The 16,469-nt window shown below is 34.3% G+C and overlaps 1 protein-coding gene across 2 annotated transcripts in view; it reads right to left on the bottom strand.

Moving 5' to 3' along the window:
- Nucleotides 1-2,369: 2,369 nt before the first annotated feature.
- The window catches only part of MED25 (Mediator complex subunit 25), a 64,443-nt gene continuing 50,343 nt past the window's right edge, over nucleotides 2,370-16,469 (bottom strand). Inside the window, exon 19 of one of the 2 annotated variants that reach the window (XM_089648777.1) lies at nucleotides 2,370-2,587. In XM_089648777.1, coding sequence (XP_089504903.1) covers nucleotides 2,492-2,587 — 96 coding nt within the window. In that variant the 3' untranslated portion in view covers nucleotides 2,370-2,491. Of the gene's footprint in view, nucleotides 2,588-12,640; nucleotides 14,481-16,469 lie in introns of those variants that run through there. The other variant, XM_089648778.1, reaches the window with a different exon arrangement.

Below are 16,469 nucleotides of genomic sequence, written 5' to 3'. Positions count from 1 at the left end.
CTACAATGCTCTATCTTATTCCATTAATAAAGTTACCTGCATTTACCCTTCTTCCAATTTACTATATTAACGTAATATGTATGTATTTAGAGTCGCAACGATCGTTTTACAACGATTCCTGATAGCATTCCCATCGTCGTATTTGTGAGCGTGGATTTAGTGCTGTAGCAAAAAGCTAACTAAAAAGAGAAATCGGCTGTAAGTTACGGAACGTGGCGACTTACAGCTGTTTTTAAGTGAATTCAAGCCAGATATAAACAAACTCGTCGAAATGCATCAGATAATCCTTTACATTAGGTAAGTTTTAAATTCAAAGCCTTCTTTTAATGTTAGTAAAAATACTTCTTAATTAGGACACGGTAAAGTTGTGGCAAAACCATTGCCGTACTGTAACGAAAAATAACTAAACAAAATGAGTAAAACCTCAAATTGTAATATTTAATTATTGAAGACAATATTAGAGATTCCTAAACGAAAATCTAAAACAGAAAAAGATACGGGCACATCTAGGACTCAAACCCAGTTCCCTTGCCTTGCCGGGACACCATTCTACCAACTGAGCTAACGGGACCCTATCTCCTTCAGTCATATTTAACTGTATCATACTTCAAATAACAACTACAAACAGTAATGAAAATAGTTTATTGTTTAGTGGCAATATGATGATTTTATGTCTAATGACTACGAATGTGTCATTAGATATAATGCATTACGTAAAATTTATGACAACTACATTTTAATATCCCTCCCTAAACACGAGTTTTTCTCAATTAACAATCTCAATTTCAACCCTTCAATACTGGGAAGGACATTATTAGCCACAAACATCGTAGTGCATTAGAGGCTCTGAAGGACAGATCTGACCGGGGCGTCCATACATTATAAAAGTATTTTTATCTTTTTTCTATTATGCATAGATATGTGATTTGTTCGTCGTTGGAAAGATAAATTATTGTTCTTCTCAGTTTATCTCTAATATTTCTACATGATTACATGGCTGTGTATGACTACAAATTGAAGGGATTTTTTCATTGACAATTAAAAGATAAAACTTACTCATATGTTTTTATTGTATTAATGGCATTAAAAATGGAGTGACCGTTTTCTTACTAATTCTCTACACAAAATATGTTTTCTAAATATCGAATTCTTTCAAAATTACGAATGTTTAGAGTCAAAATGTCATGAACATTTTCATGTTCGATATTAAAATAATTTTTTTTAGAAATAACAATGTTTATTTATCTAGATTCTAAAATGGTATTGTATTCAGGTAAACTTTAAAATTTAGACATATGCAGAACATTTTAGATACCTCGGAAACATTCCGAAATTCTATGAAATTTTACCGTGTTGTTGGGACTTGTACTAATATTTTAAAACCTGAAGGGTTAACAGGTTCACTGCCAACCCTGGACAGTGAAGGCTTGGAGAACTCCAATACGTAACAATGGAAAACTCTTTCACTTGAATACAACACGCCATAACTTTAAAATTAGTAGTTATTGAAAAACCGCATCTGGACAATTTTTTTTTTTTTTTTTTGAGGTGATTCTTCATGATGGTAGAAGTAAAAAAGGTAAATAACTTTCGAAATTCTATTGTTTTTTTTTCGCATAGAAGAATATTATTTTCTCCATATGAACAATTCAACTTTTGTACCTGAAAACTACCAAACATAAAAATTAAAAAAAAAAATATTTATATTTTTACTTGTAATATCATTTAGAATCACTTCTTTTTAATGCAATTTGCCCCCAGACACCCTGTATATTTTTGTATTGTTCAATAATGAGTTTTGTCCGTATAAAAACTCAATTCTTGCAAGAAAGGTATTCAAATACAATATTGTATCAATATAATTCTGTATGGATGTGCGCAAACAAACTATTCATCGTATTAGCATAACTTGCAAAAGGTGTTTTTCCTAAAATAATTAAATTAGCGCCATCTATGAACAAATAGTTTATGAATAATTTTAGTTTACTCAATTTGTAAAATGGACCTAGTGGCGCCATCTACCCTCGAGCTATGATAATCCAAGCAGTAAATCCAATATGGCAGCGATTTCTCCAAATTTGGCCATGACAGTTATTGGTGGTGCTTTAAACAAAATAATTTCTTTAGTAAAAATAAAGTGCTCTTAGAGCATTTTAGTTTTTAGTTTTCCTTAAGGTGCCAAGTATTGGGTACTTCATCATACATACAAACAACAGACAATCTCATAGAAGGGTGTCCTCTTCATTATTTCCCCGGAGGCAAATCTGTGCTGAGCCAAGTGACTCCTGATGCCGTCGAGTGACTGAAAAACCTCAGCTTTGACCTCCACCATTCGAAGAAGAATAAAACAAAACAATTTAAATGGAAGAATCAGTTTTATTTGGCTTTTAAACATAATATAACAATATAAAACACACCGAGGAGATTGTCTATGGGTGGAAGGATGCGAGGTGCAGCACTAGAGCAAGTATGGGCTCTAGACGGGTCAGGTCTAGAACAGGTCGAAGGAGTTGTCGTCAAACTGCGCGGCCTGCTGCTGCTGCGGGGGCGCGGGGGGCCTAGGAGCCCCCAGCCGGTACTGCGGCTGCTAGGGACGGAAAATACTGTTAGTATACCCACGACAAAACCCGCAAACCTGCTTCCAACCAACTAAGACTGGTGGACACTGGTTTTTTAACGCGCTGCACTGCATATTTGACGTGGATACTACAAACTCAGTTATAGTGTAGTGATGTATCATATAACAGTAAAATAGGTTCCACTTTTTTCCTCCAGTTGACCTCCAACGCTGTAACTAAAACTACCCAATCCGGTCTACGTGCACTACTTGTTGCATTCTAATATTGGAAGACGTTTCGATGAGATATTAGTACGCAATAGCACCTCTAAATGTATGGCTCTATGGTCACACGGAAAGATTTTGCGATTTTTCATCTGCTGTAGCCGCTAGCGGTCACACGGAGCTACTGGAATTGTAAGTAGTTAGTAGGAAACCAAATGTATACACTGACAACTACAGGTTGACAAATAGCGATTTGAAATTTCAGACTGACCGCCAATTTTACCCACTTCTGCAGACGAGATGACGTGTGTCCTTTCTCCTTCTTTTGCCAAAGTTTCGGACAGCGTAACAGTGTGCATCGTGAGGGAGGATGTTCCCTGTCATCTGATTACATCTGCCCTGATGGTGAACACTCTCGGAAACCTTGGCTAAAGAAAGAGGAAGAGCAACACGGCACGGCCATGAAAATCTCAAATCATATCCTTTATTCAATTATGTTTCTTACTGAAACTTCACAAGCATTGTTTGAAATGACTTCACCCCTGTTTAGTGGTTAAATCTGACTAAACAGATCCTCCCATCTCTGTCCTGCTTCCCATATTTACTGCCTGAACCTCTTGTACAATATCACATCTTTTCAATTTTTTAAACAAAATCTCATCAATAAAATAATTAAAACACTTTGTTTTCAACCCCCCCCCCCCACACAATACTTCCTTTTCTACCCACACCTGTCTCTATATACTTGAAAATTTAGTTTTTAGTACATTAATTGTCCTGATGAAGAGAACATCGTTTTCGAAACATGTTGACTTTATATAAAAAATAAAGATTATCGTGGTAAAAACAAAGTGTTTTAATTATTTTATTAATAAAATGGTGCCACAAAGTGAATTTGCAAAATTTGAAGAAAAAATCTCATCACATTATTATCAGCCGCTGTTCAAATTTTATAAATATTATTATTAGAAGAACCAACTTGACTCTGAATGTCAGAGAGATTACATGTAATCTCGTAATACTATATTACATCGTAATACTATACTATTTCAGCTTATGACTTTATTTCCATCATGAACTTTTAAATATCCATTTAACTGCAATTTTTTGTTCCCAATATAAAGAATTTGTAGAAATATAAACAATTATTTTTGGCAGTTAAAATCTCCATAGCTAATGATGGAGCGACGTTGCGAACTTAAAATAGATGTGGCCACAAAAAACTGTGCAAACTTCATGATGCCAGAGTACACACTTTGAGAGCTATCTTGCGCAGACAAAAAGATTTTTTGTTTATGGTGAGAGCAATACATATAATATTTGGTCAATTTTTTTTGAAAAACAGTCCATTTTTTCAAGTGTTTATTTTCCTTACAAATAAAAGTTACAAAATATTTTATTTGATTTTATCATTCGCTTACAAAATTTTAATAACATTTTTCTCGAAACTTTGACTGTTTTTCGAAGAATACTGACCATATGTACAGGGCCGGCCCTGTGCAAGCACAATTGAAGGAGTCCGCTCCAGGCGCTGATAATACCTAATACAGCGCTCTTAAAGTTTTTACTAGCGCCAGGCACGGTCTTTCCCAGGGCCGGCTCTGCATATGTACGTATATACACGCTTCTTACTGATTTTCAAATCTATGGAAACTTAGTTTCTATATCAATGGTTTAAAGCCAAGATATTATACATATCACCATGATTAATTTATTTGAATACAAGTTGAAATATATAAATATCTTTGAAATGTTATTGTGATTGATTTTTAGGTTATTATTCCTTCTTCTTTAGCCAATGCTTTGGACAGTGTTACAGTGTCCATCATCAGGGCAAGCGTGTAGATTGTGTGTCTATATGTAGAAGCGATACCTTTTTGCACGCTCCAATCTCTGGAACCTCTAAAACTCTGGAAAACCGTTCATGCACCAGTGACAAGAATTTTTCCCGCCAACAAACCGTTCATGCACTGCTGGCATTGGAATTTCACCCTAGTTGGAATTTTTTGATATACGATTTAAACCTGTATGCCATGAGAAAGTGCATTCATTTTTTTAACAGAATCGCTTACACTTGAAACACTTCACCGAGTTCATCTTTGATTCCAATATTGATTTCCCTCAAAAAGTTTCTGGTGTTCCACAGGTTAAAACCGGTATTTCTGAAAGATGATTAGTTAAATTACCAACCATAAAAGGATTAACGCGCGCAACACGATATCACTTCTAAATACATAAACACACACTTCACCACAATATACACATCTGCCCTGATGATGTACTCTGTAACACCGTCCAAAACGCTGGCTAAAGAAGGAGGAAGCGCAACACATCATGAGAACTCAAAAATTAATCATAAAAATACTTTTGGTTGCAAAATTATCAAAGTCTAAGTTTAGAGATGCCATATTTTTAAATATACGAATTTGGGTTCTCCTTTAATAGGGTTCACAAATCATTTTGCTAAATAGTGAAGACACAATATCTTGGCTATATAGTAAGTAGGGTTGTAACAATACCTGGTTTTTCCTGATACGGATTATTGTAGTTAATTACCAGAGATACACCAATATACCTTGACTCAATTTACAAAAGTACTCTTCATTGTATGTAAGTTAGAAGAAGAATATAAACGAAATTTTGATTTAACCTTATCTAGGCGGCTGTTGCATATTTGCATCATCAGCAGAAAGTACAGTACGCGGATGTTGCATATTTGCCTCATCGGCAGCTAGCCCAGTACGCAGATGTTGCATATTTGCATCATCAGCAGCCATCACAGTACACGGATATTGCATATTGTTAGTTAAGAGCTACAAGTGGTTAACTGTGCTCTTTACAATGTCCTTAAACACATTACGCTATTTTATGCATGCATAAATTGTGCGTGGCATGTACGTATTATATGTTGGGGTAACACACTACGCTATAATCTTCCTCAGGAGAGGGAGTCAGATCAATTGGGGCACTGCTGCAATCTTTTCTTTGTATGGGATCTGTCACTTTGACAGATGACAGCCGTGTAATTACAGCGCTCCGTAAATTATTCTAACCCCTAGGGGGGTCGCATAATTTTTAAATATAGCCTGGCTAGCAGATTACTGCGCATATCGTCGCCACGCCCACACTTATAGCACATCATCTTTTTAGGTGTGACAGGTCTGTATAGGATTGTATGGTGAGCAATATGGAGATATATAAAACGCTTTGATCTTAACGCGTAATCTGTCACCCCTTTATCATGAATGCATGTGAAAAATATGGTGAAATAATAATTTGAATATTAAGTTCTTGATGGGCGACGCAAAATTTTCGCCGCTGATTCTATTGTCGTAAAAAGTTATTTTTGTAAAGTGCACCGTCTTGCTAGATAATGTGTTTATTTATTTATAAAAATAGTATATAGTCTACCATAAGTAGTTTACCCAGAATATCTAGTTATATGCAGAGAAATGATTTTTTAATAGTATCTCTAAGGATACACTGGTGCACGAGAGGTTAAGGGTAAACGAAATCCAAGTTATAATTGTTGCGTTTATAGATGGCGCTAATTAAAATATTTGAGAAAAAAAACCTTTTAAGGAGAATTGTTTTTTTGTCTGGTGTCATAGAATAAATAAGAAAACTAGAAGTGCAAATTTTAACGGAAACACTTGTGCCATTGATTTAGTACTTTTTGGTTCTAGACCATTTAGCACGCGGTCTGTCTCTCTTACACTCGCCTGAAATTGTATATCGCCATCCAATTTCGTAATCACGGTGAAACACAGTTTTGTTTGGAAGTATTGGGCTTATATTTGGATCTTGTGTTATTCTTTATCCTATGGTGGGCAGTGGCGGATCCAGGGGGGGGGTCACGGTGGTCATGACCCCCCCCCCCTGGGCCCCAGCCCAGGGGGGGTCATGACTACCTAGGTCCTGGGCCCATCCAGGACCTAGGTGGACCACTAATTAAAATTGTTAAACATAATGTTTTTATATATTTTTTGTCACAATATAAATTTTATTTAAGTACTTTCAATATTTAATTAATTTAATATAATACTTTGTTTGACGGCAAACGCATTATTCGGGAACGAACGCATCGAAAATTCGAATGTTACCGCGTCACCGCGCACCTCCACCGGCGCGCGCTTCGGCCGCCACCTTTCATATTATTATGACACATTTCGTGTAACCACGTGTGACGCTTGCGCGCGCTTTGTTTCGACTAACGTCTAGCGTCTAGCAAAACCTAACCTCAATCGGAACGACTAAACTTTATTAATGAAGTGTTTACTTTTATTTGTTTACTAAGTTAAAAAAAAATAAGTTCCAATATAAGTAATAGTGTTCTTAAAAATTGTTGCTGCAAATTCAATTCATTACAAGAAATGGTAAGTAATCCAATCAGTTTCTTCATTATGCCAGTGTATGTGTGTTTAAACTCAAATGTTATTTGTTAATGTTCTAAGGCTGGGGTTAGACTCGTAAGTTTTTTTCCTGTAAATCGCTCTACCTACTTTTTACTTGTATATATTATTATCAAAATTAAATTATAACTTCTTGTAACTGTAACTGACCGGACCTAAGTCCTCCATCACAACACAAGCAAGCATTTTCGGCTTTCTGTGGTGGTGGTAGTAGTTATTGTTGGGTTATTCGTAATCCGGGAATGTTTGTCTTTCTTTAAAAAAAAAAAAAAATTGACCACGACTACGTGACCCCCCCCTGGCGCCAAAGCTGGATCCGCCCTTGATGGTGGGTGTACATACGGAATATGAATAAATAGTTTTGTTGATTCGGTTTTTGATTACCAGACGAACGATGGTTACCCATATTTAGGTCTCATCGCTCTAGGCCTTAAACGATAGCTGCCTAAATTTAAGTAGATGATTTTTTCGAAATTATAGAAAAAATTTACTTGGCAAATCCAATATATCGTTAGGTATTTGTATTGTTACATCCTTAGCTTTGAACCATAAATACGGAGAATTCTTACACTTGGGATCCTATAAAGTGCCTAGAATTTGAAATCACTGAATGATGCAGTAAGTAGGAAGTTCCAGTCCAGCATGCAACTGGAGAATGCTTATCTGCAGGCTGCGAGTTACAATTATGATTATTATTATTAGTAGAAATCAGGCTATAATATGATTAGGTAGGTATTATGTAAATTGCATATATTTACAACAGAAAGTTAATAATTGTTGCAATTTCTATAGAATACAATTTTAAAACTGTACATTTTTAAAGACAAAACACAAATTGTTATCAAAATCAATTTAAAATTATAAATAAAACAAATTTTCACGTTAAATTTGACAACAGTTAAATCGACGATTAACACAATTTTGACATTTGAATGGTCCCCGTTGAGCTGAAACGGGCAGGGAATCGCCGTGTTTAACGAAAAGCATTCAAATATCAAAAATTCAAAAAAGTGCTCATTGTTTGATAAACAAATGAGTTTTAAACATCCTGACATTATTTTAGTGATATTAATTATTGTGATAATATTAACCCTTTATGGTCCCTAATTAATTGATTTAATTGGTTTTGAATTTTTGGAAAATACCGAAGATATAAGCCATCAACATGTTGATATTTGCGGCCGGCCGATAAACGTGTGTAAACTCGTTACAAGCGCGGCGATGATGAAGTTCTGCCATTCGAATTATGAATCGTACTGAATAATGTCTCGTGTGTCATCACAAAAGACCATTGCACATCGACAGTCACGAAGAACTGTCAGATGTTCGAATTTGTGGTTTTGCATTAGAGCTGTTTAAAGTTTCGTTTCTGCATTTTTACGGTTTTTGATAATATGTACAAGTATATTAAATAAATAAGGGTTAATGCAAAATATCAAACACTACATTTCTTGATCTCAAAAACAGTAAAAATGCAGAAACGAAACTTTAAACGGCTCTGCTGCAAATATGCACATTCCACATTGTTCTTACCGAAAGGGACCGTCGAAATGATTTAACTTTGAAAATGATGTAACTTTGTCATTTTTGGAGATATTGCAAAACTAATTTCACTGTCATTATTAACTCTTTAAATACAACACATTTTATTAATAAATTTTTTAAAAAAATAGGAGACAACCTCTTTAATTAATTAAGATAATTGTCATTTTCAGATCGTATCATCAAGAATTTTGAAGAAATAAATCAGATTTCATAATTTTTTATTAAATTATCGAAGAAAGCAAACACTATGTGGCTGGACATTATACAAATGAAAAAAGTTATTTGTTTAAAACCACTTTATTTGAGTTATACACGTCGACCGGTTTCGGTTGTTCTCAACCTTATTCAGGACGTCGACCTGTATAACTAAAATAAAGTGGTTTTAAACAAATAACTTTTTTCATTTGTAATTTTTTATTATATATTTTAGAAATTGCAATGTTTAATGTCAAGTTAGAGTCGGCAGAGGAGTTGACGGAAGACATACAGTATGTCTAGACATACTAGACGTAAAACCGAAAAATTTTAAGAACAATCGTAAAACATGAAATATTTTCTGTGTCTTTTTATTTCATATTCTTTGATTGTTATTAATATTGTATCAATAATAAATATCACAATGAATTTAAACTTATATTTTAGTCTTTAAAAATGTAAAGTTCGAATGTTCCTTGAAAAATAATATGATACAGGCAAGCAGCAAAGGAAAGAAAAAAGCATGTTAAAGTTTTTATAATTTATTCACAAAAATACAGATTTTACGTTAGACAATTATTAATATTTTAGCCAAAGAAATATGCGATAACAAAGCAGGGTGTGTTATTTACAATATAGGATCAAATAGGAGAATATGTATAGATAGGATTTAGAAATTACACTCTCAGACCACAAAGTTTCTAGGAAATCCTCAACCCCTTCTTTAAAACAATACAACTGTGGACATATACGGTACCACTCGTATACGAGTCCCTACTGGTATACACCTATATGGCAAAACTCATATATGAATCCCTTTGAACATAATATACATGGTATAAGTCATATTAAATCCGATATGGACATATACGGTACCACTTGTATATCGATGGGTATGTACATATACAATATGACTCATATGAGTCTGTGGACGTATACAATACGACTCATTCTTGAGCCCCGTTGACATATATATACTATTCGTCAAGTGACTTGAAAGGGTAAAAATAAAAATAGCATAAGAACTGAATTGAATTATTAACAAATTTATTTTTTAAATATTGATTCTTCAATAAAAATATATTTTACAAATTTGTGTAATTTCAATATGTACTTTAAAAAAATATTATATTAAAAATAAATTAATTCTCGTATTGTTCTATTTTAAATGGCTTTTTTTTTAAGTCTAATTTTCATGGCAAGACAAAAAATACAAAATTATGTTATTTTTCATTACATAATTCCTATTGAGACTTAACTTTTAAAAATAGTAATAAATATTATTTTCCTCAAATTAAACTTTGAAAGTCTATTCTAATAATTATTGAACTATATGGAATGATTAATTTTAGTGAAATTATTCCTAAGATAATTCTAAAATACTTTTTTTTTGTTTTTAAAATATCTGATGATTGAGATATTAACACTTTGCAACTCAACTTAAAATTTAGCTCTCAAAGGGTTAAAAATTACTACAGTATAGTCTCTACAATTCAAACAATTAAAAACCGAGACTGTTCGATTTAAGGAATTTTTAATAAACAGATGGATTTTCGGAACATTTGAGAGTTTGACGTTTTCGGAAACCTTTCAAAGTAGATTCTAGTTGAATATTTTATCATTTAAAAAAAATCTATTTGAATGCAAATTTTGAAAGCGAAAATTAACCAACTTCCCGACATCCGATCGAGCTGCAACTCGGCAGATAGACTCCTTATTGATCACAATACATTCTATCAACTTTTGGTGGCAATCATGTACACGCAGACATATATACATTTCTCTGAAATCGTATGACATTATAGCAGTTAATGTACAAAATAAAGTCAGTCCTACCCGATAGGCATTTCACATGGTTCGTAAAGCTGTCGACTCCAATTCCTGTGTAGGAAGTTTTAATCCTTAATCTACCCAAATTAATTTTTTTTTTTTTTAAGACATTTTAAAATAAATATATTGTAGCAAAAAACAACTCACAGATTGGATATTGTTGATTTACCAACATTATATTCCTCGCTAACTTTTTACAACTCACTCCACTAAGGCCCAGTATATCAGTTACTTTTAAGCTCAGCTCGGTAGGACTGTCTAGCTTAGCACATAAATCCATACACAGGTCGTAAGCGTAGATATCATAAATATTACATCTTTTGTCTACGATTTTAATAGAGAAAAGTATTTATTTTTCTTTGCAAAATCAAGCTACAGTTTATTTTTTACAAAGTTGATGTTATATGCCAGGATACTAATATTGTAAATAGTATTTGTTTTGTTTGAGTCAGTGATTCATGAAATCACCACGAGCCGAAAACATTATTTTTTTAATGGTTAACGTCTTGTCTTTCCCACGCAACCGCCCCGCCCCTTCACCCGTTGGTTTGGATTACAGAGACTATACTGTACTTGGAATAACCGAAGAGATAAGCTGGTAGAAGTGTGATGTGGACGTGTACATGTGAACAAAATAAGCTCAATTTTTCCTTACTTCTAGCAAAATTTAACAAAACAAATCGAAAAACATTTTCAAATTATTAAATTCTTTCAATCCAATTCACCAATCGGCGCCATTTTGTTTTTAAATACAAATTCTTTCAATCCAATCCACCAATCGGCGCCATTTTGTTTTTAAATACAAATTCTTTCAATTCAATCCACCAATCGGCGCCATTTTGTTTTTAAATACAAATTCTTTCAATCCAATTCACCAATCGGCGCCATTTTGTTTTTAAATACAAATTCTTTCAATCCAATTCACCAATCGGTGCCATTTTGTTTTTAAATACAAATTCTTTTAATCCAATTCACCAATTGGCGCCATTTTGTTTTTAAATACAAATACTTTTAATCCAATTCACCAATCGGTGCCATTATGTTTTTAAATACAAATTATTTCAATCCAATTCACCAATCGGCGCAATTTTGTTTTAAATACAAATTCTTTCAATCCAATTAACCAATCGGCGCCGTTTTGTTTTTAAATACATATATTTGAATTTCACTTTTGTTTTCAGGTATGAATGAATGCAAATTTTGGAAGCGGAAATTAACCCACTTCCCGACATCTGATTGAGATGAAACTCAGCAGATAAACTCGTTATAGATGACAATGCATTCTATCAACTTTTGGAGGCAATCATATACGCATTTCTCTGAAATTGGATGATGTTACAGAGGTTAATATACAAAATAAATGTCGGTCCTACCCAATCAGCATTTGGCGATGTTGGTAGAGTTGTTGACTCCAGTTCCTGGGTAGGTTAGGTTAAATCCTCAGTCAAACCATAAATTTTAAAACCTTTTAAAATAGATGTATTATAGTAAAAAAATATATATTTTAATTTGCGGGTTGATTTTTTTTGACATTTGAAAGATCAGTGTTATACATGGATTCTACATATGTTTCAGTTTTCTATCAAATTGAGACCAGCTGATAAGCATAACAAGTCGTTGGCTACGTTTGGTGACTTAGCAGGGTTGCCCGGTTGATGAGAGGTTGGTTGAATGAGATCACACACTGCCCCAAATTCATACCCATCCCTCATACCTTCTCAGAACTTTCTCTCCTTAAAATGACCCTTCACACAGCATCCTCAAAGATGACATAGGCCCCCCATGTCCCAATAAAAATAACATGTTCAAAAGCTGAAGCGAACCTACAATCAGTGTTTAATGAGGACCTTTCAAATGTAAAAAAAACAAAATGGCGCTGATCTGAAAAAAACAAAATGGCAATTTGATGACTATGTTACAATTGAATTTCTACGAGAGTTGAAAGGCCTAATATAAATTGGAAACATCGGTGTTCTGTATAGATCACACTTCTAGAGAATTTCTGTTCGGTGTTCGGAATGTTAAAATACTACAGCTTCTATAGCCTCTTTTATAATAATATTAAATATTTCCATTAATATAAATATATTCCTACACACATAACTTACCCTGTCAGCATTGAGATAAGAAAATAAATAGTTTAAGGATAAACAGAACATACGTTATAATCCATGCGTTCATAGATGGCACTAATTTAATTATTTGTATCGGTGATTCAATCCATTATTGTATTTGTACACCTTTCTTGAAAGAATTGATTTTTTATGCGTACAAAACTATTTAAATTAGCGTCATCTACGAACACGTAGATTATAACGTTCGTTACGTTTACCCTTGATGATAAAATTTAGAGAAAAGATGATACATACCTACTAAAAATGAATACACCCTAATATTAATATTTACAAATAAATTATAATAAAAGGTGAAAATATAATTATATTATGTAACTCTATTAGGAATTTTCCTGTCAAAATTGTTATCAAATAATGGGAATAAATTGTGGATATTGTGATGAATTTTTGGGTTATTATGCTGTGCTGGACTTCCTCCCGCTTTAGCCAACGTTGCGAAGAGCATTACAGTGTCAATCGTCAGGGCAGATGTGTAGATTGTGATGAAGAGTGTGTTTATGTTTGTAAATGGTATCACTTCTACATACGCCCTGATGATGAACACTGTAACGCTGTCCTAAACGTTGGCTAAAGAAGGAGGAATCGCAACTCGGCATAATAACCCAAAAATGAATCACAATACAATTGGCCGTGAAAATCTCAAATCATGTCATAAATTGTGGCGATTGATTTTTGTATCAAACCGTGTTACGCTTTCTTTTCCTTTCGCCAATGTTTCAGACAGTCTTACAGGGTCAGTTATCTGCCCTGATGATGGACATTGCAAGGCTGTCTGTAATGTCGGCTAAAAGAGGAGGTGCACCATGGCATAATACCCTAAAAATCACCTTAGTGATTGATTTTTGAACCCTGATCTATTTAATTTTCTGCATCTTTTTCTAAGGGATAAAACTCCTTCGTCTTTCCTCCACAGGGATACGCAAGTATAAGATACTCGGCGATCAAAGTATTTTGGTGACTGCCGTAATACATCTGCGCGGAGATTTGTACACATTTTGTAAACTCGTCTGCGACGCCAGTCCCCCGCGACCAGCCGGACGAGGTTGTTCCGACTCACTGCGTCGAAACTTTAAACATCGCGTCAGACATTTTTTTAACAATGAGTCTGCTTTAGATCAATACTAGGAACAAAACAGTAAAAAAAAAATGACAGCTACGGCAACTGGTTCTAGACTTTTTGTTAATGAATATATGACATTATTGATGTCAGCTAAAACATCAATTATGTCTTTTTTTAAATCTTACCACCGTAGCTCACTGAAAAGTCACGGACCGCCACTGCTGAGGTCATGAAAGCATTCTAGTTTTGATGATTCGAGAATTCACAGTGGATTGGTGGCAACGCGATTCTAGTGATTTCACAAACGATGTGTACGGACTTGCGTAGTCGCATCTTCCCGTGGAAGAGGAGCTAAGTCATATTGTTTGGATATAATTAATGTTGTTTGGGTATATTAATGTTGTTTGTATATAATTAATGTTGTTTGTATATAATGAATGTTGTTTGTATATGCTCTACATGTGGTTGTTGGGTGGACGGATGGCTCCGGGGGCTGGGGGTCTGCCCCTCGCTCGCACCTGCTAATGGAGGAAGTCACAAATAAACACCAGAGAACAAAGTGGCACCATTTTATCAAGTTTTTAACAGATATTCAACGGCTGTTTAATATTATTCACAAATAGAACATAATTTATACATTATATTATGTCTATCTAGACAAAAAACAAAAAGAGTGTCCTTTTTGTTAAATATTAAAGATATTGTGAAACTATTGTGTTCGGGGGTAAGTGCAGTAACTTCGGGAGGTGATTCTATACGATGTACAGGGTGTATCAGCACGTACCCGAAAGAGTTTAACTAGCGATTCCCGAGCATATTTGGAGTAATTTATTTTTGACGGCCGGCATAGTCCAGTGGTAACGCATTGGACTGCCATTCCGAAGGTCGCGGGTTCGAACCCGGCGTGCGCAAATAAATTTTATTTGATTAATTTGTGTTATTTCACAATTAATTAATTAAAATAATATATAGTATATTTGCGGCACGTTCCAGAGTGGAAGATACTACCAGTATCGCCCTGGTGTAAGACCACCATTCAGAATTGAAACGTTGCTCCAAATGGCTTTAGCCGTGTTTAGTGACTAGATCTGAATAGCCAGGTACTTCCCCACCACTGTACCACTGTAGTGGTACAGTTTACTCTTTCCCTTCCCCACTTACCTTCAGCCTCACAACATCCCCCAATTGGGGATTCCATAGTCTCACTGGCTCCAGACGGGAGCAGTTGGGACTCTTGTGAGGTATTCACTATAAAAAAAAAAAAAGATCAAACGTCGTCACTGATCACACTACTACAAAAAGCAACAGATCACGTGATACACGCTCTCTCTCGTCTGTACGGTGCTGCTGGAACGAGACCGGATGCGTATCAGGTGATGTGCTAGTTTGTAGCCAATGGTGACGAGTGATTTTACGACGGTTTTATATTGTCTTTGGACAGCAAAATGATCCACATTCTGTACTTCAAATATGTTCAGGAATCACTGGCTTGGGTATGTCGTGTACTTCCTGTATAAAAGTTATACCTAAAACTAAACTAAAAATCTGTAACGTAAGGTAGAACTTACCCGATAAATACATCGGGAGGGAAGAGTGTAACGTCTCACATCTATGTGTGATCTGTCTTCATAGAAAACACACACAAAAAATGAGTTTTAACATTAAAACAATTGCACAATTTTGTATAAAATCACATCCTGAAGTTAGGTCACTTAACCCTTTGAATCTTACGGGCCTCAAAACCGGCCTCATTTGAATAAATTTGTGAAATTCAAATAGTCCTTTTTATTTATTTGAATTCACCTTTGATATTTGTTAAAAACTCGAACTGTATTCAATTCCACCAAGTATATATGTAATAGAGAGATAGAAGGAGTGTGTTAGAAAAAGCGCGGCATGCTCGTTCCAACAAGAGGCATGTTAAGTATATTTCATGCTAAATCCCATGCCATCAAAAATATTATTGCATAAATAATATAATAACAAAAGAAAAATACATATTTACAAATCTGTGAACTTAGGTCAATAGATAAGTGCAAAATTACAAGCCTTCCATACTAGTGACCAAAATATTAAAAAAAAAAAAAAAAAACTCACCAGAAACCAAAAGTTCATTTACCTTTTTTAATCTAAATAATGTCAGGAATCACTGGTTAAAGTAAGTCAATTACCTCCCTTAACACCCTGTATATATATATATATAGATTCACCAGTTTTCCACTTGTACCACTAGTTTCCAGACACCGTGTATGTGCATAAATTTAATCTATAAATCATATTATTTTCCAACTGATTTTAATGGTCTAACTTATACATTACATAGAACATGTTAACCTGCTTAAATGTTAGTATTTTGATATTTGCAAGTAGAAATGAAAACATGGAAACTGATGTCGAAATTGCTTGCCAAAATATGCCAAATTTATAGAACTTACAAATATGGGATAAATAGTGAAATCTATATAGATTCTTTGGCTTTAAACTGCAGTATGCAATTACATATGTTTCTA

The sequence above is a fragment of the Hesperophylax consimilis genome, chromosome 28 (genome assembly GCF_061612785.1).
Source record: "Hesperophylax consimilis isolate HC1 chromosome 28, BYU_Hcon_1.0, whole genome shotgun sequence".
Taxonomy (NCBI): domain Eukaryota; kingdom Metazoa; phylum Arthropoda; class Insecta; order Trichoptera; family Limnephilidae; genus Hesperophylax; species Hesperophylax consimilis.
Note: the sequence above shows the minus strand (reverse complement) of the source record. Positions and strands in the feature narration are given on the sequence as shown.